General features: G+C 44.2%; 2 protein-coding genes across 2 annotated transcripts in view; one reads left to right on the top strand and one right to left on the bottom strand.

Annotated features, from left to right (window-relative positions):
- Nucleotides 1–5,571, top strand: part of LOC126568223 (arginine/serine-rich protein PNISR) — a 157,053-nt gene extending 151,482 nt beyond the window's left edge. Inside the window, exons 2-8 of the mRNA XM_050224671.1 lie at nt 1,671–2,757; nt 2,840–2,953; nt 3,037–3,133; nt 3,957–4,010; nt 4,088–4,266; nt 4,346–4,658; nt 4,736–5,571. Of these exons, the coding sequence (XP_050080628.1) occupies nt 1,681–2,757; nt 2,840–2,953; nt 3,037–3,133; nt 3,957–4,010; nt 4,088–4,266; nt 4,346–4,658; nt 4,736–5,571 (2,670 nt within the window). The 5' untranslated portion in view covers nt 1,671–1,680. The remainder of the gene's footprint in view (nt 1–1,670; nt 2,758–2,839; nt 2,954–3,036; nt 3,134–3,956; nt 4,011–4,087; nt 4,267–4,345; nt 4,659–4,735) is intronic.
- Nucleotides 5,572–12,158: 6,587 nt separating this feature from the next.
- On the bottom strand, nt 12,159–21,093 carry LOC126568030 (monocarboxylate transporter 10-like). Its single transcript, XM_050224430.1, has 6 exons — nt 20,391–21,093; nt 14,317–14,490; nt 13,840–14,242; nt 13,223–13,768; nt 12,851–13,145; nt 12,159–12,775 (listed from the first exon to the last, which is right to left on the bottom strand). The coding sequence occupies exons 1-6, from the start codon at nt 21,091–21,093 to the stop codon at nt 12,161–12,163; spliced, it is 2,736 nt and encodes a 911-aa protein (XP_050080387.1). The 3' UTR covers nt 12,159–12,160.
- Between the last annotated feature and the right edge of the window lie 4,615 nt (nt 21,094–25,708).

Raw genomic sequence — 25,708 nt, 5'->3', positions numbered from 1 at the left:
TGTCCCTCCTTGAGATTTTTTTGGTGGGATCCCTCCAACGGAAGATCCTTGACGATCGCTCACTTCGCTTGTAAACTTTTAACTGACAGTTATTTTTTATTGTAAAAATGATAACTATTATGTAGGCATGCCAGTTGCACTAATAGCTGATGACCCTAAAACTTAAGATAAAATTGGTCATCATTATATAATCAAAAAGATATATTATGATCCAAACCAACCTGTAGCTTGCAATATTTTGTTTTTAGTAGTTTCTTTGAATAAGTGTTGTAAAATTTTGTTCTTAATCAATTTGTTCTTCCAAATCTCTGTTCTTTGTGAAGAACCAATACTGGTTTTTGGCAATCAGCGGGGTTATGTTTTTTTTTTGTATGATATTGTAAACATTTGTTTCTGATGCCGTTTAATGACCACTGCTTCCATAAAGCACCGCTTACTTCTTAAGAAACCTCAAAATTCCACTGAGGATCACGCATCGTTTATAAACATGCCTCATAGTTCTATCGTAGTGCAAGTAAAAAAAAACTTTATAGTTCAATCAAGTTCTAGGCTCTTTTTAACAAACCTCAACGTTCAACAGAAGTTCATTGTATCCTTAAGTTGTCAACAACCATCTAGAAGGTTTGATTTCTTCATTTTTTGCTATTTGAGAAACTACTGTAACTATAGATGTTGAAAGCTACAGAAAAATGAATAGAATAAAAGTACGGCCTGGTCGTATTGCTAGTTTGTGTTATCCAAACGAACGAAAAAGAAAAATTAATTTCCAATGCAAACAAAACTATTGAAAGCTGAGACCGCACCCTAACCTTATCTGTGTTTGCTGTTTACATGAGCCGCTGTCAAACGTCATTTAAGGTGGAAACGGTTGACGGCTATCAATTTAAATGTCAGCCACAATCAGCTGCTATAGAAAATGCAACAAAAACAACTGCAATTGATGCATTCGAGATAAAAAAAGGCTACCAATTGGAGGATAAACTTATTCTTTACGAAATACGATTACGATTACGATTAATACGAAAAAAATGTAATGCTCAACTCAACTTTCGAATTCTCTTGCTAGAATGTGAAAAATGTTTGAGTGCACCTTTTTTCTTTTTTTATATTCTTTGATAATTTTTAGATGCTTTTCCAAAATACCTTTTTTTTAATAAATGCATTTGAAAATACATATTAATACTACAAATTATTTCTTTAGCATTTTTCTAACATCTACATTAGAATTAAAACTCTAAGTTCCATAATTGTTTACGGCATCGATGTCAGCACCTTGCCGCTGGACTGCAATTGATGCAGCTGTCAAAATGTCTACGAACCTTGACCCTGTTCCCTGCAACAACCAAGAAAACAAAACGCATGTGTACATCAGTGGCCATTATTGAAAAAGAAATTAATGTTGGCCAGCAATGTTTCGGTGCAGATTTTGCTTGCCACAAAGGTTTTAGGTGTTGAAATGGTTTAGCTAAGTGCCAAGCTGATCGAAACTGTTTCGCCAAATATCGCGCGTTTGGTGTTGCTTTGTTTGATTCAATTTTTCCAAGTAACCATGGATGGTTTATTAATCTGTTTCGGCTGTTTTGCGTAGCCGTACACTCGGCACATCCAAACAAACACACACACACGTACACGGGAAGGAAATAATGCCGAGTAGCTGGACACAGTGCTAGTGCTTACGATATGATGAATCGACACGGTGCCTCTAATTCTACCCGCTCCGAGGATCCGGGACAGCTGTTTTCCGCGCTAATGTCCGACAATGGCCCCCACCAGGGCACGTTCGTACCCGGGAGCAATGCGTTCTCTCTCGCACACTACCAGAACATGCCTAACGATCAGGTGGACTGGGCCGCCCTCGCTCAGCAGTGGATAAAAATGCGTGAAACCTGGATACAGCCGATGCCTTCGCTAATACCATCGGCACCACCGCCGCCCTCGTTCGATCGTGATGCGTACGATGGTGGGACGGCTCACACGGCTGTGGGTGACACATCACATCCGGCCAACCGGTCAGTTGGTTCGGTGGTCGATTTCGAGGAGCAAGGTGAAGCACCGATGGAGGTGGAACGGGAAGATGATGGTGATATGCCGGTACCACCCACACCGCCCAACATTTCCAGCGATTGGTCCACGTCCGGTGACGATACGTGGCGAACCTGGTCCTGGCCATCTACCGTACCTAGCGCATCCACACCCAGCGAGACCCGTGTGCCGCAAACGCTTCCAAACAATCAAAAACATACCGACCAGCAACAGACGAGTGCCGGTGGTGCCGTCAGCACCATTGCCACCCCCGTCCCCGGCATTACAACGCCGTCACCATCAGCTGCGGCTGCCATTGCACTGTGGCAGGCGAAAAACAGTCATCTCTTCCAAACCGGAGGCTATCCGAAAGACTCTACGGCAGTCCGGACACCACAAACACCAGCACCACCACGGCGCGTCTTTAGCACGCAACCGAAACCGGTCCGGCTGCCAGGATTGATGGATCGCGAGATAAAGCTGGGTCTCGGGTCGGTGACCGGTGCGGATGTGCAACGGGTCGAAACGAAGGAAAACAGCTACGGTGCGACCGTTCCGGGCGGCAGCTCTACCACAATCAACGAGGAAAAGCGCATGATGCTGCCGGCCTGGATCCGGGAAGGGTTGGAAAAGATGGAGCGGGAAAAGCAGCAGAAGCTAAAGCGGGAGCAAGAATATCGCCAGCGGGAGGAGAAACTTTCCAGCCAGCAGAATCTTCACACCCTAGCGTTGTCGGTGAGTTGGTAACAGTGTTATATCAGAATCGAACTTGGAGTAATGCCTGGTGTTTCCTTCCTTTTTTTTTTGCTCTCTACAGCCAACACGCGAGGAACGCATACCGCCGTTAGGTGTGCAGCAGCTGGAGCAGGAAGATCTTCAACCGCCACCTCAACCGACATCACCATTAAAGGAGCAAGACGTGGAACAAACTGTATGTATGATTTTTTGCCATGCCATGCTGATGATTGCTTAATGTTTGCTTTTATTTTTACCCTTGCATAATTCGGTGACCAGACGAAAAAAATTCTCACTGAAGTGTTTATGGAAACAACTAACGAAGTACTGCTATCGATCGCGAAGGAAGAGCTAAGCAAGGTGCGGATGCGAAAAGGTAAGACTTTATCGCGTTATTTGTTTGTTTTTTGTAAATTAGTTCTTTATTTTCTCTCTGGGAAGAGATTAATGGTGGGTTTGAATCATTGGTTAGGGGTACAATGCTTCGTCCAAGTAAACCACCTACGCTCGATTAAATATCCCGATGTAACAGGTCTAATCAAGTTAAGGATAGTCATACAAGCAAGCAAGTATAGTGTTTAGCAAACGTATACAAAAATCATGTCTAGATGGGGATTGGTTTGATAGTCGAAACGGCTCTTGATGGAGCCTGATGTAAACAATTTCTAATTTGAATGGGATCAGCCATCTAAGATGTTACAGCCCCTTTATGAGCCACAAGTTTCAAGAGATCCTCTATTATTTACGCAGATCAGACCTCGTTATTAGACCCGTAGTGAGGACTGGCTATCCAACTATGTGGGTCTAGCAAGTCTAGCAAGCCATTCGATGGCCGTGTGTTACCTAAAAGAACGTTAAGTCAAGAAGAAAATGCAAACTTATGCTTAAATGTTGTTAAGACGGTGATGGTTCGATAGCTGAGTCGGTTCTAGAATGTGCCTAGAAGACCTATACTGTTCTTAAGAAGTTCTAAATTTTTAATGCCATTGATTAGGATTCTAAAATGTGCTACAGAGCCGCCATAAGGCTTCAAGTGATCCTCTATTATTAAAACAATAGACCTCGTTATCCCTCAAAATTAAACGAAGGGCTGACTTTTGAGAAACGAAGCTTCTTCAAAACCTGAGAGCAATATCTATGAACTTCTAATGTGTTCTCTTCATGTTTTGATCGGATATATTCTAACGCTACGAATACAGCTAAGCAGGCTGCCACATCCAACGTTGGACATGCGACGTACACTAGAGGACTCGGTAAGCGATTGTTCGCGTGAGGCCTTTGTCCATACAAAGCATAACTACTCTTACTTCAATTTATTGCTGCGCCGCAGGCCTTGGTATATATGGCGATAGTGATGAAGATGAGGATGAAGAAGAAGAGGAAGAAGAAAAGCCCACGAACGAGGTTAGTAAAACAGCGCCCAGTGGTACGTATGCGAATTCGGATCTGGACAGTGGAAACAACTCGGATGATGATGATTCCGACACGGAAGCAATGCGGAAAATGATGGTATGCGTTGATTCTCCTCCTCTGATGCAAACAATTGAACTCTGTTATCGATAGTGATACTGCCAAATGAATTCTGTAGGATAAAATACGCACTCGGCAGCAAAGTTTTAAATCCACTGCTTCGCAAATAGAAAAATGGCTCGGCGATGTGTCGGACCCGATGCCGAACGGTGGCGAACTGAACCAGAAACCACAGACATCTGACACGGAAGGTTCGGACGAGGAGGAAGAGCACGAAGAGGGTGCGCGGTATGATGGTATGAATTCGGATCTGGAGGGTGAATCACCTTCGCGGCAAGGAAAACCGACTACTGGCAACGGATTCGGAACGGCTCAGTACACGCTCTTCACCGGTAGACAGACGGAAAAACCAACCGGAAGCCAAGAAAATGGTTCGTTTGACAAAATAAAGAACGATTTTTCTGTTGTAGTTTTTCCTTAATGCGTGATTTGTTCCATTTTTTTTTAGCGGTCCGTAAACGGCGCGATAAACGTGTGTCCCGGTTTAGTGATCCACGGGATACGGTGCGTACTACGCACATCACGCATGTGTCCATCCTATCCAATCCAACTGAAACGGTGCGTTCTAGCACTAAACCGCTAGAATCGAATGTGGCGGTGGTGGTGGCGGCGGCGGCGGCGGCATCTGCACCCGTCAGTATCAGTACGGTCCGCCCGAAGCAGCCGCCAGCCCCGGAAGCAAAACCGCGCCAACAACAGTCCATTAACGCGTACATACAACAGCTACAATCGTACCAAACGATTTTCAGCATTAGCGCCGCAGGCAACCGGACGGCACCGTCGAAACCAAACGAGACGGACGATACGCGAAGGAATCGTCACAATTCCGAGTCTGAACCGGGCTCGCACGGAAACGATGGTGGTGATTCGGATCGTAAACTACACTACTACCACGATCGGAAAAAGTCATACGCGGAAGAAAATGAGTCCGGTGGCACGTCTCGATCCCGGCGGGACGATGGTAGTGACAGCCACCGGAAGCGTTACCGGGATCAACGGTCCCATTCACGCTCGTCTCGTGGCACACGGTCGAGTGGTTCGAGGTCCGGTTCGGCTGATTCACGCTCATCCCGATGTACCCTCTCGCCCAACAGTCACGCGTCGGACCATCGGCGGTCGTCCTCCTCATCGAAGCGCCCCCGTTACCATCGGGACCGCCGTTCGTCCGAGCGCCGGTCTAGATCGTCCGGTTCGAGTTCCCGGCGGCATCATCGTAGCAAACACAGCCGTTCACCGTCTCGGTCACGGTCCTCGTCGAAATATTCTTCCCGCCGCCGATTCTAAGGTATCTTGCTGCACCTCACACAAGAGAGCGCACGTGTTAGGTTATGTTCTGCATATACTCCATTTGGTGAATTCTGTGTAAAATGTTTGTGTATGTTTGTGTGTGTTGTGTGGGGTTGGTATAGGTCAGAATTGTGTTTTACTACACCTACCACCATCCCCACCACCCCAACTCCCAACTGCTGCCGACGAAATCTATGGCGACCGTCCCGCAATAGAAGAGCAAGTTAATTCAGTGAGAGTTAAATCAGTGTGATAAATTAGGGAAAGATTGTATAAATACAGACACACACCCACACACATACACACACATACCTACACACATAGACATACACAAATACATACATGCATAATTATTACTTACCTGAACACACGAACACCTATTCTCCCCCATCCCCTAATCCTCCTTTCCACGTACACGTAGAAGTAACAGACACACACTTGAACACACAAACAAACAAACAAACAAACAAACACACACACACACACACACACAAACTAGTTATCTTTTTAAGCAGCGAGACAAGGAATTCTAAAAAAAATGAAAACAAGAAGTCAAATGCACTAGAACGAAAAACAATAGTAGAGACAAGCAGACAGAGGGGGTGTGTTTGTGTAGGCTAGACGCTATTATGAAACGTGCGGTATAGCGCAGGACAGGTAGCGGTTTGATGTTTTTTTTTGTTTGCCGTCAGGTTAATCCTCGTATTTTATTTTTTATTTTTTTTATTCATAAAGGACGGCCAGGCCGTACTGCTATAATCCTCGTATTATTAGTAGTAGGATTTTTGCAATTCTTCGTAACTAGCGCGTTTTAGAGAAGGGCTAGTTTTCCAAAGACTTTTTACGATTTATAAAGACAAGCAAAAACGGTCAACTGCTTGCTGTGCGCGTCACCATTTCCGGAAGGGGAAAGCGTGTTCGCGCATGTTTTATTGGAACAGGTGCATGGTTAGAACAATTTATTTGGTCGCCAATGATTGTGCGTATTTTATTTTTGAATATATTCCTTCTCTTTTAATTAGTTGATTTTGGAATTAGTTGGTCAGATGTCGATGGCCCGTGACCACGTTTTTTTACATACCCATGCCTAGGACAAACGAGGACATTTGATGCTACTAAAGCATCCGACACTGCATATGGGTATGCATGTACGCAAAGTATCTTCTTCTTCTTGGCTTAACGACCTATTAGGTCACGCCGGCCGTCGAATGGCTTACTAGACTTGCCGATACCACGTAAGTTGGATAGTCAGTCCTTAATACGGGGGGACGGTCCGGTCGGTTACACTATCGGGCCGCCCCCGTTCGCAGGGCATCGCGAAAATTCTCACTCACTCACGTTGGCCTGCTCTTTTAAAGAGCACGTCGTGACATGGCCCGATCAACAATAGATCTCCAGGAAACTCGATCCCTCGATCCTGCCGGTCTTTGTTACCGTCAGGATGTCCGGTTCTCCGTATAGCTCAGCAAGCTCGTGGTTCATCCTTCAAGACTAGTGGCCATATAGGACCACCGGGCGATTCAGTGTGCGATATATCTCACATTTCGTGCGGTCTCGAAGTCTTCTGGATCTTAGCAGACGGTGAATGTCGTAGTAGGCACGAATCCTCTGCTCAATGCGTGTCTTGATTTCGCTACTGACATTCGGTATCCGAAGTTGCCTCCGGCAAGCAGGAATTTCGTCTTCGTCGCATTGATCATCAATCCAATTTTTGCTGCTTCACGTTTCAGTCGGGTGTACGCCTTACACACATACGCTGTCGTCTTGCCAACGATGTCAATGTCATCCGCGAAGCCAAGAAATTGAAGAGATCGGTAGAGAATTGTGCCACGCATATCGTTGTCTAGCCCCGCGCTCCGTATGATACCTTAAAAGATTCTACACAATCCCAATTTTGTTGTTTCTTTCATCCCGATGTTTTACGGCGATTTTGCAAGTACTGGAATTTCCCGATATAGGCCCATACTCAATATACGAGGATTCGCTGTACGTTAATGCTTTAAAAACAATTTATTAATAGTATTAATGAGAAATAGTTCCAAATATTCTAGTTACGATATCAAATTGAAATAAACTTGATTTCATATCTAAAATGTTTTACCTACATAAACACACATGAATTCGAAAAGATCAAACACACACATACAAATAATTTCGTCTATGTAAAGGTTGATGCTGATCTATATCAACGGAAATTCCCCCCACGATTCCCCCCCCCCCCCGATCCACGATTAGCACTCGGTCCCAAATGATGGTGTATATCGAGGAATACTTGAATTTATATGTTTTTAAATCGATGAAATTTATGATTGTACCGTAAAAGCGCTTGTAAACGATAGCATGTTTCACTCATTTAAAACTTTCATTTCAGTTTACTGAAAGTTTCTGTTGCCGTGGTTTTCGTAACACGGCACACAAAAGTTTCACCGGTTGTGTTAAGAACTGTCAAATGTTTATTTGCGTGGAAAAATCGGTAAAAAGGGCGATAAAATTGTTAAAATAGTGCAAACATAAATTGATCTTCTTCATATTGACTTAACGACCATTTTGTGGGTCACGCCGGCCATCGAATGGCTTACTAGATTTGCGGATACCACGTAGTTGGATAGTCAGTCTTCACTACCGGGGAATGGGATTTAAACTTCGGTCCTGCCATGTGAAGTCTGGTGCCATTGTCCCTTACAACTGGGGTCGCCCCAAAAAAAATTCATGAGAATTTTTAGTAATCGATTCAATTTCTTGAATCAGAAAATAACACCAAAAACATAATAAAAGCGTTAGCAAAAGCTCCGGTCTCACTCTCACTAACAATGAAAATTCATATAATTCCCTCAATTGACTGTCGTTAAGTGAAGTCGTTAGTTGCGCTAAGCAAAATTTAATCTTAGCAATACGTGTGAAGTTCAGTTCCAAACAACTGAAATGCCATTTTGATAGATAGCATTGAGTGAAAGTTGCATTCGTTGGTCAATTTAAGAGCAATTTTTTGCGCCCTTTTTCTTCCTTTTGGCGCAACGATCCGTTAGGTCATGGTGATCATCTTAAACGACTTACTAGACTTCTTGATACAACGTAGTTGGATAGTTAGCCCTCAATACAATACTGTGGAAACTATGGAAAACTAATATTCACAGTGTGTTGCAAGATATGCAAATCTTTATAAACAGAGGTATTATTTTTATTCTCTTATCAATGTAGAATAGAACTAGAACATGGATGCATCTAATGAAGTCTTTGTTTCTATCTCCAGTCACCAGGTGTTACGAATAGTTTGTTTTTTCAAGATAAATTTCCAAATATTCGAAAAACGGTTTAAAAACCGCGAGATGAGATGACCTAAGGGTCAGTCATTTAACCTAAATTTACTCCTTAGCAGGATAATCCTATCCTACCATATGCTGTAGAGCCGAGGTCCTTGTTCCGTAGGATAAACTTCCGATTAAACTTTTCAAGATCGGCGGATTCCGCTTATGACTTCAATGAACGGTCTAAGATCTAAAGGAAAATGTCCAACCGAGTGAAGACTAAGTATCTTCGGAGAAAAATTAAACAAACTTCACGCCGGCCATCGAATGGCTTGCTATACTTGCTTATACACCTCGTAGTTGGAAAGTCAATCCTCACTACGGGGGAACGCTCGGGATGAACTAAACAACTTAGGTGTTTAAAAAAGAAAATAGCTAAAATACTTAGCGCACGCGTTTGTGCATGTGTCCTAGGTTAGATTGTGTTTAAAAAAAAAAAAAAGATTTGAGATCAGAATTGCACCAATACCTTCCCTAGAATACGGCAAAATGTACCGCAAATCAAAAAACCACAAAACGTATATTGAACACGGAAGAATCAAGAACCACATACAAACACTTTTAAAGCTTCAAACTTCCAAAATCCCCGGTTTCTTGCAAAAAAAACGGTTTTTGTAATCTCTTATTACTGTTTGTGTTAGGGGTTTCTACCGCTTCTGTTAAGGTCAGCTATCCTCTCGTCCTCGGTATAAAAAAAGAACGGTTTTTATTGCAGAAATAGAATAATAATTCCGACAACTGGAAGTTCCGTTTTCTAAAAATAGTTCTAAAGTTTACATTCGAAATTTGCTGAAAGAAAATACGCATTAAGGTTGGTTTCGTCTGGTTTTTATTAAAACGCTACAATCAAATATTTTCGATTGCACTGCCATTTATGTATGTAGGTATTTTGTTTCCGTGTGTGTGTGTGTTGGGTTTTGGCTGCCGAGTAAAGAGTGACTCTAGTGTAATATGTAAAACGCCTACTATAGTGTTTTGCGGTTGCATATCATTTTACTTTACACGCTTCTTCACGAGTGAGAGATGATGAGGGATGGATTATTTATTTGCTATAATTATTTTTATTCTGTGCACGGTCTTCCCCCACATACACTGAGCGAAATAAGAATAGCACCACCATGTTTTTGTGACAATATCTTACACCGTATAATTTATGAACCGGTTCTGATTTTTCAAAGGTTAAAATGTAAGTTCAATCTATTTTTAACCTTTTTGAATCAATGTGTTAACATTTTCAAGCCGATACATTTATGAAAAAGGATGCAAAATAAAAAAAAGGCTAAGTATAGCACCATAAGTTATGAGACCTTTTCTTCTAACTTAAATATAAAAATAAACTATAATGCAGGCTACTTTTCGAGTGAAAACGGTCATAATGGCTTCCAGATACTAAAGAAATCTGTGCAGTTTTTGAAAAATTATATAGAGATAGATAGGATAGGCAACTCAAATTCGAACAGGGGCAATGAGCACAAGATGTGTGCTAAACATTATGTTGAGTAATGAAAATTTGAAGCGGCACTACAGTCTCAGCATGATCATCTTTACAGAAAATCTATTTCTTCTAAGCTTCGATGCTTCGATGCCGATGTCTCAATCATTGACAACAAATATGTTACGATTTCCGCGAAGAAGCTAATTTTAATTTAAGCGCTGTAACATCGATGGTGGTACTCTAATAATTTTGCGACCCTTTTCTTTTGGAGATGAGCTCCCATTGGTGTTAATTTCAAGTCAAGCGATCGAAACAAGGACTAACATGGATTGACAGTCAGTTTCCACATGCACATTGCTACGATTTATAAGCCTGAACTGAGTAAAATCTGGTTTCCACATAAAAACTTCAAGGATTCGGATGTGCAGCATATCTTGCGGATCTCTATCTATCCTGGGAAATCTTTAATCTATCGCTTTTCGTCACATTTACTAAAACAACTAACAGTTCTACAACTTTACTTAACTGTCCAACGTCGAACTCCTGAATGCTAAGTACTATTGTATTTGCATATCTTGGAATATAACAAAATTGTCCACAAAATCACTGCTTATTGCCATCTATCGAAAGAATACCACCTACATTCCCTAAAAATGTCTTGAACAAAACAGCTGGTGTTGATTGTTTTATGTGATCTATGCATCGGTTGATCAAAAGTCATGGTGGTTCTGTTTTTATTTCGCATCGTGTTTTCATGAAATTATCGGCGTAAATGTAAATAGTCTGCAAAAATGTAGAAACAATGATTCTAAAAGGTTGCAAATAGAGTGATCTAACGTTCTTAGCTTAAAAAAGTAGAATCGGTTCATACATTTTGAAGATACTGTGAAAAGAAAATGGTGGTGTTATTCTTATTTCGCTCAGTGTATATGCTTAATCGTCTCCCGCGGATTTATGTGTGGGTGTATGCGTGTATACAGTTTGTTAGCATCTTTCGGTTAATTTGGAAACATGGGAGGCCCAGGAAGACACTGCTATAGTGGAGCTAGGCTTTTAGAGAGAATGAAGAGAGAGTGAGAGAGAAAGATAGAGAAAACTGCGGAAGGACTAAAGACAGTTTGTAAAAGGATCAGCTTCAATTAACAGATAGTGCGTGTGTATGAGATAAAGTGAGAATGTTTATGTAACAAGGAAGAAGAGAGAGAGAGAGAGAGAGAGAGAGAGAGAGAGAGAGAGAGAGAGAGGGAGAGAGAGGTAGTGAAAGAGAATCCTAAATATGGAACGTTTGAAAAAGTGAATGGAAAATAATGATGAAAACCATACAGGAAAACAGTAACGTACAATGTTTTTTGCAGCTCATATAACAAGCGTTCACTTGATTAAAACAATGCGCTGTTCACGATCACAACAATCCGTTGTGCGTCATGTTTTGATAGCGCACACACACACAAAAAAAAACCAAATCACGCACAAAATCAATCAGTCAATTGTTCTCTGAAGAAGTTTAACACACACTGCATAAACTTAAGTAAATAACGCATTCAACGCAAGGGGTTAGGATGCGATGCGATTGCTGCAGACATCCCATCCTTATCGCGATTATTACATCGATAAGCTACTACTAAGTACTATGTACAGATAGTGAAATTTGGAGTGCCTCGTTAGCTCTACTTAATGGCGGCCATCTGGATTGGCCCTCTTTCCAAATGTTTTTTTCTTCTACCCTTTCGTTTGCCCTTTGTATGTCCCCTCTACGACACACTATCCGGCTGACATTTTCTGACCCATATCTTAATATTCCTGCACGCTTCTACCGCGTGCGGTTTGTTATTTGTTGTTGTTGTGCTTATACTGAGGCTTCATCGATCACAGATATAACGCGGTTGTTAAGAAACCCGACCTGCTGGCTCGGGCGCCATTTGCTGTTCAGTCTGCAGTGCTGCTGGGGCTGGAGTGTGTTGGGCGTGCTGCTATTACCGCTTCCACTCCCGTTGCCGGCTACCGACGGTTTGGCGTTGGTGTCGGCACCACCACGTCCACCACCGGTACCACCACCACCGATCGTGTTTTGGGGCGCTGCGTCCGATTTCGTAACGGCCGGGGACAAACTTTTGCCCAGATCACCGTTTACCGGTGGCTGGTGCTGATGATGATGATGATGGTGATGGTGATGGTGCGGATGATGGTGTGACTGGTGTGGATGAAGCAAGGAGAGACCGTTTGCATCACTCGGCAGCGGATTGGCAGTATGGGCGAGGGTCTGCTCAATGGGACACTCGGGATGATGTTGCTGGTGGGTTCCGGGTGGTAGAGCTGTACCACCGCCGGCCCCAGCCAGATGTCCACCGAGTAGTGCCTTCGTTTTGGAGAGTGACAGTCGGCGGCCCCGCTTGTCTAGCAGGATAGGAACTTCGGCACTGAGGTTGTTCTCGAACTCGCTCAGCATGAGATAGTTTTCCACCTGCAAAGATGAAGGGAATCGTTATATGAGGAGGGTACAGTGGAGTTCTCTCCGGCTCTATGGCTCGCGACTAACCTTATTGCACGAGGTAATACAATCACCAACATAGTCCAGATCATCCAGCAAGTTGTCCGGCAGGTCCATGTCGGCGATTCCCTCCTCGGAGATACAGGTGAGCTCCGGCTTGTCAAGTCCGTTGATCGGTTCCACGATGCCATCGCTTAGTGGCGGTATCAGCAATTCCGGACCGATCATCATGGCCGTGTTGCCAGTGATGATGCCCGGTTCATTGTCGGGCTCTTGCGAGAAGGAGAGTTTGCGGCGTTGAGGACAAGTTTCCGAGACGCACAGATGGCGTGTACCGTTCGCTCTATCAAGAAAAAGAAAAACAAAACAGAATGTGAGTTCTGGTGGGGTGAACTTGTGCAAGAACAGTTGCTCCCGTACCTTGTGTGTTTGTGACGCGACACAGAACGCCGGTGCAGATCGATGAGAAACATGAGCACACTGCCAACGATGGCACAGCCCGAGCTGAAGTAATAGCCAGCCGTGCCGGAACCACTCTCGTTCATGTATCCGGAGATGGGCACACCGAGCGCAATCGGTATCGCTTGGGAAAACTGTACGAAACCCCAGGCACGGGCAAAGTTGCGTGCCCGGACCTTCTCGTACGTGTACATCTTGAGCGAGTAGTGGTAACCGCCACAGAAGATACCGTAGATCCAGACAAACATCACGTATCCGTGGTAGTTGCCGTGGACGGCCGTCAGCGCCAGTATACAAACGCCACACATAAAGATGGCGGTTTGGCACAGATATTGGCGGGCGATCCGGCATTCGACGCTGTTCCGCACGACCAGCAACCCGAACGCGGTGCACCCGAGTGTCCAGGCAAGGCCAAGGTAGATCTGAAGTATCATCACCTTATCACCAATGCCATCCTTCTGGACTTCATGGGCCAGATAGAAGATCGGTGTGTTGATACCGAACGCACTGGAAAAATAAAAAATTAAACACATAAGTCATTGGTTCAAGTAGCAACATACAACAAAAAGTAGTCTTACCCAATTCCAGTCGATGCGAGCAGTATCCGGACAGTTTTGCTGCGCAACGTACTAAAGTCGAAAAATGGCGGTCGATCGTCATGCTTGTTTTTGTCCTTTATCTTGCGCTTCTGGTTCTTTAGATGCAGAATCGCACGCCGCTGCGGATGATAGAGCGACGCGGACCGGTAACAGGTGCCGAGGATGAACGTGATAAACACCGTGCCCGTGACGGCCTGTAATCCCAATCGCCATCCGATCGCATCGATCGCCGACTTAATAAAGCTGGACATGACGGCGATCCCAAGCCCGCTACCGGACACGATAAAAATCTCGACGAATTCGCGCCGCTTCTTGAAGTATTGGGCCACCATCAGGGTGGAACAATCGCGCGTCATCCCAACACCAACGCCCACGACCGCACCTGTCGGGAGAGAGTCGGAAATTGGTAGGGAAAGTGTGTCCGGGGATGGGTAGAATTTAGATGATAGAACTTACCGTAGCTGAAGAACAGCTGATGAAACTGCGACGCGAACGATGTGAAGAGGCATCCCAGGGCAGTTACCAGCCCACCGATGACGGCGGTGAGCCGTGTGGACTTGCGTTTACATACCGCGATCGTGATGGGTGATATGAAGAGTGCTACCGCGGTCGATAGTGCGCCCAGCCATCCTGTTGATGATAGGGAAGATGAGGAAAATCGTTACTTTTAGTTGTGTCCTTCGAATTCTTGACGTAGACAGCGTCAGGATCATAATATTTATGGTAGAGATTTTTTTATCTAGAAATGTCATCACTAAGATGCGTGGAACGCATCAAGAATGTGAAAGTTTTTTTTTGTGTGTCCATAGCTCCCCAGACAGCGTCATGCATGGAATTTAATTCCATAAAGTGCGTCATAAATCACACATTGGCGGCTAGCATTGGCTAGCAGTGCACATCCCACGTACTTTTATGTTTTTATTTTACTGGTAATATCCATTTTGATCTATTAACACAACATCACGCGTCGCAGCTTGAATCTTCATATTTCTGTTTTAATTTTATCAGTTTTTTTTTGTTCGGCCCTCTCTCGCGGCTCATTGACACCCGCGTACTTCAACTCCAACACACGTTGTTAAACAAAACAGAAACGTCGAGATCTCTGCTGTTGGCTTGTGTTACCCTTTTTCGGGGCAGGATTTATTTGGCCGTGTCTAGCCGTCGCTGCTGTGCGATGCGGAGAGATGATTTATTGGTGTGCTCGGTGAAAGATAAACATGATGAATTGTGGCGGAGATAGCATGATGAGTTAATAATGTTGGGTAAAGTTTTTCTTTTCCACTTGGAGCTACAGTTTGGGCACGATTGACATTTACTGTGTGGTTGCAGGAGGATACAAAGTTGGAGCAACTTTTAGGGATGTGCTTTAACAGCGATACATTTGCGTGGAAAATTCGGGTCTCTAGACACAGCTTGAGACTATTGATGAAATCGCTATAGAAATCCTACTCATGAGGTCATCTACAATTTATAAGTCGAGGCACTCCGTCAGGGACCAAGTCGGCTAAATGGATGTGCCATCGTAGAAATTTCGTCATCCTACAGACCTACCAGAGAAATCTTGTTAGATAAGGCATTGGCACCTCTGTGTTGTTTAGTGAAGTTACCTTGAATTTTTTTTTTGCACTACAATCTCGAGAGGTCCCGGATTGCCATTTATGATTTTCTTGGCTTGAATGTCCTTGACAGGAAAATTTTTCTTAGGAAATTGATGAGGACTCCTGAAAGGGTCGACGATACCTAAGTAGCTTTACTGGCTGTCCGATCGTTGATGCCCTGTACCTCGCCAGTCAAGAGAACTTGTTGAGTAAGGGTCCTAGATGATTTAATCTTGTCTGGTGATTATCTGGTCCTACATGATAACTTATTATCTAAGCAATAAACCTCAATAAAGCAATAAAGTTTCCAACTATTCTTTTATAACGAAGCAATCCCGTCAAGGATAATATGTCGGCAAGCCGTCATAGTTAAACGTAAATAAAACAAATAAAATGATCTCGTCAAGGACTCCGCCATCTAAGGGATATCGTCTCCTAAAGATCTTATCATTTTTCGGAGGATTTTCGTTTAGGAGTCCCAATTTTTTAAGGGACCTTCAAAAGACCTTGATATTGAAGCGTTGAATATTTTTTACTACTAAAGCGGCAACAACTTCAGAGTCATCCGTGCATAGGTCTCAAATCTTCAAATCTCTAACTAAAAAGATGGAGTTTTCTCTGCATTTAGACGATCGCTACACTTATACTAGCTTTTATAAAGCACCCTTTATAAGCTGTTATATGTTTGTGTGTGTGGCAAAACTTTTTGCGAAGCTACTAAACCTTTACGATAATGAACATGTCAGCTCGATCGGAATCCCCGCAAGTCACACAACTAGGTCGACAAATAAAAAAAAAGCGGGATGTTCAAATGAACGATCCAACCGACCAGCTGCTGCCAGTTATTGCTGCTTTTGTCACCCAACAAAGATAGCCATCCGGCCTTTGCGGTAGAGCATGTCTTAATAGCTGTACCAGTGTCTCTAATCTGCCACGTCCATTCGTGGTACGCCTTGTCGGGACAGGATCGTCATGTGTGCGTGTGTGTGTGTGTGCGTGGTTCAACCTAATCTTCTTCCGCAGCTCGGAACTCGAAAGCCCTGCGGGGACCAACTTTATAATCGTTCGAAAATGGCGACCAGGAACGATGGCGGAGGGTAAAACAAAAAGAAATCAATGCAATCAGCGTTAAATACAATTTCAAATCGAGCAAACAGCCGGACTGTGAAGCCATAAAAAAGTGTCCCCTGCTACCCCTTGTTTCTCTCAAGGTTTGAAGAGTACAACAAAAACAACCATTAAAACTTTTCACTCCACACTCCATCGGCCATGCTGTTTTGTCCTTGCTTCTAGCCGGCGCTACGAGTTGGATGGTGGTTTGTAATGTTTTATGTTTTTAATTTTTATTTTCCACTTAATCGCAATGTGTGTGTGTGTGTGTGTGCGAGTGTCCTGCAGGAATTCTACAGGAAAAATGAACGACTGAGCAATCGAACCGTATGTCTGATTTTTTTTTTCGCCTAGCTTTGACTGGCTGTGAGTGGCCCCGGCATGGCGACAAGCGTTGTGTGAAGCCAAACTTTTCACATCACAACCACCAATGTGTCGCATCCGGAGCTGATGCTGCAGATGTTTCGTCCCTTCTGGTCTGCCTTCTCTCCCTCTGTGACTCCATTTTAAAATGGTGCCGACAAATGTTGTAATGCACTCGGTTTAGGTGAGTCTAATGAGTTTAGCAGCTGTTTTCAATTAGATTGTGTCAAGAACATCCGAGCAGAAGCTGATAAGCGTGTGCTCAGTTGGTACGCGTTTTGTGGAAAATTGTGGATAGCTTTTCCTCGGCTTGCTTTGCTTCTTATATACTCATACGTGTTGATAAACGCTCCGCAGCGTTGGTGGTCCGATTCTACTGCTTAAATTAAACGTCATGAATCACGCAAACATCACATCCCTAAATCCTTTTTTTTCCCGCTCCCGATAGAACACAGCAAATTCGCCGGGAAAATAGATTGCACCATTTCGCTTGATCTCTCCCAAAACATAAACATCCACACCAACCACGAGCGACAGGATCCGACCGAAAATCAAGCGAAGGAAAAAAAAGAAGGGAAATAGACAACAGTCTAGGCGTCTAAAAATTTGTTCGCTGGTTGGTCTGTGGGTGCACGTGTGTGTGTGTGGTGAGGGTGAAACCAACCGACGCGCCATAATTCAGCGGGATGGCTGCTAAATTACATTTTCCACCTAACTCATCCAACCAAACCATCCGGAAAAAAAACATTGACTTGCTCTGTTGTGGCTCGTGTAGCTTATGTTCCATGGGATGGCATAAACTAACCTCGAGAGGGAAAGGAAGAGAGAGAGAGAGAGAGAGAAAGAGAGAGAGAGAGAGACAGAAAAAAGGGAAGCTAAAATACGCTGACACTGATGCTGATGATCGCACATTTTAACACACAAAAGCGTTAAATTCAAATGGAAATTCGTCGGTTGCATCCTGCTGTATTTGTGTGTGTGTGTGTATTTGTGGGACAGCAAATGATAAATCAACCAAGCGGACCACAGCCGCACTACGCGTACAACCGAATGTGACAATTATCGTAAACCAGCATCAACCACAATGAAGGAGACGCCTGGTGGCTCGTACCCGGCGTCCAGTACTGCTACTACTCACCGCACACTAACACACTACCAGCAACTAAGGTTTTGTGGGAAGTACGCGAAGCAGAAAAAAGGAAAGAAATACGATGCCATTTGTCTTGCCCCTTTTAGCCCACCCCTAATCGGTGTTAAATTTATGCACTTATGCCAGTCCGAACATATCCGGCTGTGTGTGTGTGTGTGGTGTCACAAACCCGGAATTGGTGTACAAATGTGCGCACAGTTAGGAAATTCAATTAAAAGCAGCAGAAGAAGGAGCAGGTGATTATTAGTTGTCACAAGGCAGAATCGTGTGTAGATCAGCCAGTTTTTCTACTGACGGTGGAGAAGACGGTTCCTATCCCGTGTGGGTGGTGAAAATTTACGTAATTTTGGTTGGAAATTATAGTCGCATGTGTGTGGAGTAATTGCTATTTGCTATTTATTGAGTATTTATCGCTCATGGTCTTACATTAGTCTTTGAATATTTGTTTTTTATACAATAAGACGCGGTGGTCTTAATTATAAATTAGGTTTAAACCTTCTGCATTTTCGTCAACTGTTATTAGTTGCTATTGGCGAACCGATGGACACAGCTACCTGTGTTTTAACATGACGACGTTTTTTAAAGCCTGCTAAGTCTATATGTGGCTGCTATTCGTGAGCAATCTCGAACATCTCTAATCTATCTCACAAGGATCTTACTTTGGATGTTGGCTCTCCAGAACCGATTCCAACCAATAAACAATTTTGTCCATCACTAGTTGAATCACTGAGGAGAATTTTATAAATAGATACGCGATTTTACAAAGCTCGTTGCGGACTCGTTCACAAACATATAATGGTATCTTTCAATTCAATTTCAATTCGAAATTGACAGCTTGACAGACTTGCTCCGAAGACTCAGCAGAAAATTCGAACCTGATTCCACAGCACGCTTGCAGTGTTCTGTTATCGATTCGAAACATTTCCAATTATGTAGGCCAAACCCATGTTATTTTGTTTATTGGACGTTGAAGTACCATGACGGATTGCTGCAGGATTATGCCCAACGCACTAACTTCTCGGTTTTAGACAGCCACAGCAAAACCAGCTGGCCAGCTAAAGCAACACATTCCAAGTGGATGCCAAGTGAAACAGACCAGCTCATCCAGTTACGGGCGTTAGTCTTCTGTTCGCAATAACTACCCAAAGAAAAAAAAAGAACCTATTCATTAACCAAGTTCATTACTTTCGTAAGTAACGGTGGACGAGTTTTTAAAATGTTGATGCTTGTAGTGGTGATCTGGGTCCCGCTGGAGTAGAGGGTTATGAGAGTTCAAATTTTCCATCCGACCACAACCGATGCCGGTCAGAAGGGAGTGTTTAGATGATGATGATGAGATGAGCAAGAAGTGGCAAACTCATCTCAGGCCAACAACAAAAAAAAAAATGGCGATTTTGCGAAATAGTTTCCGGTTTCGGCGTGGCTGAGAATCTGATTACTTTTTGAAAAGTAATCAAAACTGTTTTGCCCAACAGCTGGTGGTTTCATCAATGTAAATTGGTTTAAAGTCTTTGCCTCATCCGATTACGCCTAGGGGAAGCTCGAGAGCGGTGGAATCATTTATTTTGAGAAGAGAAACACAAGAAGTCTGTGGGTAGGCGAGTGGAAGAGGGAGGCGTATGAGTTATTTAGCAGTGAAATCAAAGGAAAAGGGTGGTTGACCACACGTTATGGCTTGAGTTAAGATACCGACTAAGATTGACTGCCGGTATTGGGCTTCGAGTAGAATCGTTAAGCTAGTCAAGACATCGTACCACCAACTTTGGGTTTGTTTGGGAGTCATAAAATTCTTTTGGTAGGTTAAAACCTAAACCTAGAGTGCGATTGCATGCTCTTATCGAAGTTAGATTTTGTTGAACACATTGAAGTCAGTACAATGATGGATCAGAGTCGTTTGTTCTTTGGTATAATCTTCAAAGACTTGAGCGCAAGGGGCTCTAGGACCCCCTCAGTTGCCTTAAGAGCGTTAAGTCCTCGTCCCAATACCAACTTAATTGCAAGGCTTCTTTAGTCTTCATAGGACCGAGAGGTCCCTCGTGAATGTCAAATGTGCTTAACTATAGTGTCCATACTAGGAGCAGTGTGACTTACGTGTTGAGCTTCTATTACCTTGAAGACAACTGCAGAATATGTTTTAACACGTAGGATTATCCTAAGGATAAGTCAAATGAAACTTCACACTTCTTCAGATTCTGGCGAAGAGTGACGTTAGCGGTAGTCTTTCGAAAAATACATCCGGAGAGATAAACTCTCGGCAAGTGTCAAGACACGAACTCATATCGGTAGCTCTTGCACCACCGATCTCTCACCTGTGAAGACGACTGATTCACTGGGGTACGCACGTCCCGCCGCTAGAATCACCACACCAAACGCCGTCTGTAGACCGTGCGTCAAGATGTGCACCAGTACGCCGACCGTCACGATAATCCAGCCCCAGCCACCTTCCGGATAGTAGTGTTGCTTGATCGTGCTGGTGCTCGTGTTGGACATCCGGCTGGACGCACGCTGCTGATGCGGTAGATGGTGATGGTGCCGGTGGTGAAGCAGATGTGGCAGAGTCGGCGAATGACCACCGTCACCGACCACCCCCTGTTCGGGATCTACCTCTTCATCATCATCGGCATCCTCTTCCTCCTCCCCCTCCACATCCACCTCCTCGCCATCGTCTTCCTCTTCTGTTTCCTTTTGGTCCTGTTCCGGGTGTTCCAATTTCTTGGTGCGTCGTCTAATTCGTTTCGATTTGCCATCATTGCCAGCGGGTGCGAGCTTCACCAGATTGGCGCCTTGTGCTTTAGCGAGTGCTTTTGCCAATGCTTCCAACTCGCCGAGGGGCGATCCACGCTCTTTCGCGCCTTTACCCTTGGAGTGGGAGGCACCGTCCGGTGCCGTTCCACCGACCGGCGGCGGTGTGATTGGCTCATCAAACACGAGCGAGTGTGCATCGGCACTGGTCGCAACACCCGAATCCTCGTAGTTTCCGTACACCGGTTCGTTTTGGAACAGTATGCGCATCGTGAAGTTTTTGGAGGGTTAGGTTTTAGCGTACGCTTAGTCTTGGTTCCATTGCGAAACGCCAACCCAGCAGGGGACGGTGTGCCGACGTCACAAAGAACACTCACATTACGGCATATCACAAACCTCTCACCCCGCCGGTGTAGGTTACCGCCTGTTGCTGGCTGTTTATTTATCTAGGTAACCTGTACTGTCTCACTGTCACTCTCACTTTATATACTTGTACGACTCTATCGTTTGGTAACATTGAAATATAGAGCAAGATATCGGAAAGGGACAAAAAACAGAAGCATATGGCGCACATGTTAGCAGAGGTGAGAGTGGGGGAGAGATGTATAAAAATAATTTTATATGGCGCCTGTTCCCACGCCGTTTCATCATCGTCACCTCACTTCATTAAGGGATGCGTGAGCAATTTTGGTGAAGCAATGCTTTGGGATACGTATCGTTTTACGTCAGAGAGGACATATAATTAACATCGGTTGGTAACATCCGTTCTATCAACAATCTGCAGTGAAGACCCATGATAAGGAGCCTTTTTCGTGTTGGGCAAGCCTGCGACTAACTGTCTCCATGGGTAGTACGATAGAACAAACAAAAGACTACGCTATCCCGATCAAGATACAATGGTCTAGGCTCCGTGTCAGTGTCGTCCGAGCCTTTTCGGCGTTCATTTTGACCATTACGACCAGTAGCGCCAACTTCCTGATAGAGTTCCTGAGCAAATATTTGCTCACAACTAACCAAACCGCGTACCATGAATGCTTGGTGACACATCGCACCCGGAGATCCTAGATCCGGTGGTGTAGATAATGAGTCGTGTTGTTTTTTTTTTTCTGTAGCGTATCTTGCGTTCCGGACCTCTCTCTTCTATAGCTGGAAGCAAGTTCTATAAATCTAATATCTTTTGACCCTCTAAGAAAAACAAAAACAACCCAACTCTCGCCCACTTGATGAAAATGTGTGGTCTGTGTCTAACGTTTTTGTTGGTTTTCTTTGCGTATATCGCGTGTTTCTTCAGCATCTTTAGCATCGTTTCAAACTGCAACGCTATTTACCTAACCGAACCGAACCTTACGCACAGTGGTGTTTGATTTATTCTTGTCGAGGCGAAGGTTAGCCCGTGAATAATGCTGGACGTGTGTGTGTGTGTGTGTTTATGCCCACTGCCACGACAGGAAACACATCGGGGCAGGGTTGTGACATGTGTTTTTTCTGGCGGATCTCACTCATTATCCCGGACCGGCAAACGTGGGATATCAAGTGGATTTAGATTTTCCTTGGACCTTGATCGTCTATGACCAAGTGGCAAAGTCGGTTGGGTCCAAAATCGAGTCGTAATAATTAATAGAATAAATCCCTGAGTGTGAGTGATTTTCCGTTCTTTCGGCAAGGATTTGTCCCCAACATGACATTGGAAAGTGTGTGAGACAGTGGGCGTCATCCTACTCCTCCGCCTCCTAGCACCTTCGTGTCAGGCAGAAGTATCATCATAAATCATTAGAGGAGCAAAAAAAAAAAAGATTCTTATTTTAACTTCACGCAGTTCGCTGCAAGTCCAAACTCAAAACGAGACAAGAAACGTCCTCGTTTTCCGGTTTTTTATTTGCTGTGTCTTTCTGTACACACTGCTCCCCACGAAGTGCACATTCCAGCAAACGTTTAAGGTTAAGTTTTTCTCTCCCGGCTAGGGCACGTGTCAGATTGCATTCAACAGCCAGTTTAGAGTTCTTTTGCAAATGCAACTATCATGGACCACTTCACTGTCAGTCATGCTGATGCAGTTGCTGTGCTTCTGCTCGTCCAAAAAAAAACCCCTCTTTTTGGAGACTGTTGGCGAACTTTTATTCCGTACTTTTACCCATTCGGTGATCAGATTCGATTGCTTTGAGGGTGCAATAAGTAAGAAGACGGATGCATGTGGCACAGAGAGAAGCAAAAAACAACCACCAACGACGAGAGATGTAACTTTTTATGGCGCAATTTTGAAGTTCAAATGTGTGTTTGCACAAGTAGCACGTCATCGGATGCTGTCTTTCCGATCGGATTTACGTACGCCGGAGGCGGAAGAGTGGGTAGCGTTACTTTCTTTTCACACTTAAACATTAGTTTCGTGCTGGAATGCTCCGCCAGGGCTCGCCCTGCTTATCAAGCGCGTCCAGCGACAACGCCAGTAAGCAGTGCGATTGTGCCAGGCAACACCTTCCCCTGACGGCGATGAACTTTTGCTGAAGTGAGATTTGTTTCTGCCGGGTCCTTGCCATCCGCACGCCCTGGAAACTTTGGAACTTCCTGGGTGAGCAACCTTTCCCAAGAAGTCCTTCGCCCAAGAGGTGGCGCTGGCAAATGATTGGGTGGTTAGGCGTGCTGTTCAATAATAAATCATATCGACAGCTTAGATTATTTTCGCGATGCTTTTGTGATCGGGAGGATGGGTGGAATGGTAATTCTTGGTGAGGTAGGCCAATTAGCGAGGACTTAAAAGTTCGTTTTTTGTTGTGAGTGGAAGGCTTTTGTTGTAGCTCAATTAGGAGAGAACTTCGATATTGGGAGTTCGGCAACACACAACTAGCCGGAAGATATCTTGCACCGGGAAGTATTGAAATGTTGGCTAGAATTCGTCAACTTTTGTTGCGTAGAGCCTACCAAGAAGAATACATCAGAGTTAAATCGATGTCTAAAGCTAGCTATATAAGCACGCCAATATGATGGTAATGCGTCATAATTGCGCATCCTTTTCCTTATTTGAATACCAATGCCTCAATACTAGATTTGTTCTCAAGGAATTCAGTATCCACGCCTGACAGTATCCAACAATATTCTGGCTTAATTGTAGGGCGAAACCAATCTTTGTACCAATTTTCGCGAAAAAGAGGTCAAAACTTCACTAACACAGCCTGACACCGACAACAACAACAACAAAAAAAAATGCTTGCCAAAAAAAAAATGGAGTCGATCTGGTTTAGACGATAACGAAAGTTGCTACATCCACCACCTGTCAACTAGCTCGCAACACTCTGCACACATGGTAACAAATGCTTGACCACGGTTAACAATGATCATGGAGATGGGGTACTCTTCCCAGTCTTTCACACGCGACGCCACAACCTGGGTAGAGTTGTCACGGAAATGGGCCTCCATTCAACCTAGGCCTTATTATTCTTCCCTGGCTTTTTAATGTTTTCTTTGGAGCGATCTTCGCTACGATCTTCCTGGCAAAACTTATCGTTCGCTCCCTCTCTCTCCCTCTCTCTCGTGTCAAAGTGGGTCGCCTTTAAGACTTTGTTTTGTTTTTACTGCTTTTCGTTGTTTTTTTTTGTATTGTGTAGCTATGCACAGAGTTCATTCACATCCGCATTGTTACGGCTGCTGGCACACCGGTGGGAAATGGTTGATGGGGTTTTGATTGTTGGTGGGTTAGGGGTCTGTTTTTGGCTCTCGGTTCGTAGCACTGGGAACCTGTCACAACACACCGATACACGCACTAGTTCGCAAAGCAGACAGGAAACCATCAAAGTACGCGGGAAAATGGTCACCAAAAGCACACGCGACGATGGAGTCACCGGAGTCACCGGAACGATCTGAGATCCGAATCGGTCCACTGTCACTGGTGAACTGACAGCATATGCGAATTGGTGCGACCTTCCAAAGCGCTCGGAACGCGAGCTAGCATGCAGAAACGCTCGGTCTCCGTTCGGCTCTCTCTCTCTCAGTGTATTGGAATTGCTTAAGAGTTAAAGATTTGGAGCGGATGGTATTGAAAAAAAAAAAACGTCTGCGGATGTGCGGATGAAAACTACCAAAGACAGGGGTTTTAAGTTGCTTTTTGGTGGCCAGGCAAATGTCTAGACGCGATGGTGGTAGATAGCTTAATCTTGAGGGCTAAAGAGATAGATCGGGAGGTTTACAGCACTTCACGGTCTTGCAATGCTACAGCAGACTATTTTAGTATTGGTACCTACCGTACCCTTCCTGTCCATGAAACGAGTCTCGTACACTCAGGCACGAGGCACTCAAATGAGGCCAAAGATCCTTCTGAGCATCTTCTCATAGGAAATTATGATTTTAACAAAGTCTATGTCTCATAGTCGTTTGCGAAGACTGGTACTTTGATACAAAAAGTTCTATAAATTCCCAGCTTCGCCAGACTCTAGTATGGCCAATTCACAGCCATAACTCTTGTGCATATCTCAACATGCTGACATTTAATCCTAGATAGGTGAAGTTTTGAATTACTTCCAAGATATAATCCGAGGTTTTAGGCCGATGCACTCGGTAAGCTTTTACACTATAGGAGAGCCTCGAATCAATAGAGTATATGCCATAGGCGCTTGTCAGAATCTGGCTTGACTTATACGAGATGGTCCTCGAAGATGCCAAACCTCCCAGTCTCCGATGGTCCTCTCTAGCGCCGTATTGAAGAGAAGGCTCATCCTCTGATACATTGCTATGGTAGTAGCAAAAATCCCTGACAGATTAACAGTCTGAATATTCTTCCCAATACCAAGAAATCGGATTTGATTTGCTTCAAGCACAAGTTTAAATTGAGATCAACTCCCCTGCACGATCACACGAAGAATTCGCCATTCCTTTTCTTTTCACTTTCCAAACGTGG

This window comes from Anopheles maculipalpis, chromosome X, assembly GCF_943734695.1.
Source record: "Anopheles maculipalpis chromosome X, idAnoMacuDA_375_x, whole genome shotgun sequence".
NCBI lineage: Eukaryota > Metazoa > Arthropoda > Insecta > Diptera > Culicidae > Anopheles > Anopheles maculipalpis.
This window is presented reverse-complemented; position numbering and strand designations above follow the sequence as displayed.

What these genes read in the sequence shown, in the direction of transcription:
- LOC126568030 (XM_050224430.1), bottom strand. Translation starts at nt 21,093, where the DNA reads ATGCGCATACTGTTCCAAAACGAACCGGTGTACGGAAACTACGAGGAT. An exon ending in CTCGCATCGACTGGAATTGG is followed by an intron (nt 13,769 to 13,839) that starts GTAAGACTACTT and finishes TTATTTTTCCAG; the next exon opens with TGCGTTCGGTATCAACACAC. An exon ending in GTATTACCTCGTGCAATAAG is followed by an intron (nt 12,776 to 12,850) that starts GTTAGTCGCGAG and finishes TCATCTTTGCAG; the next exon opens with GTGGAAAACTATCTCATGCT.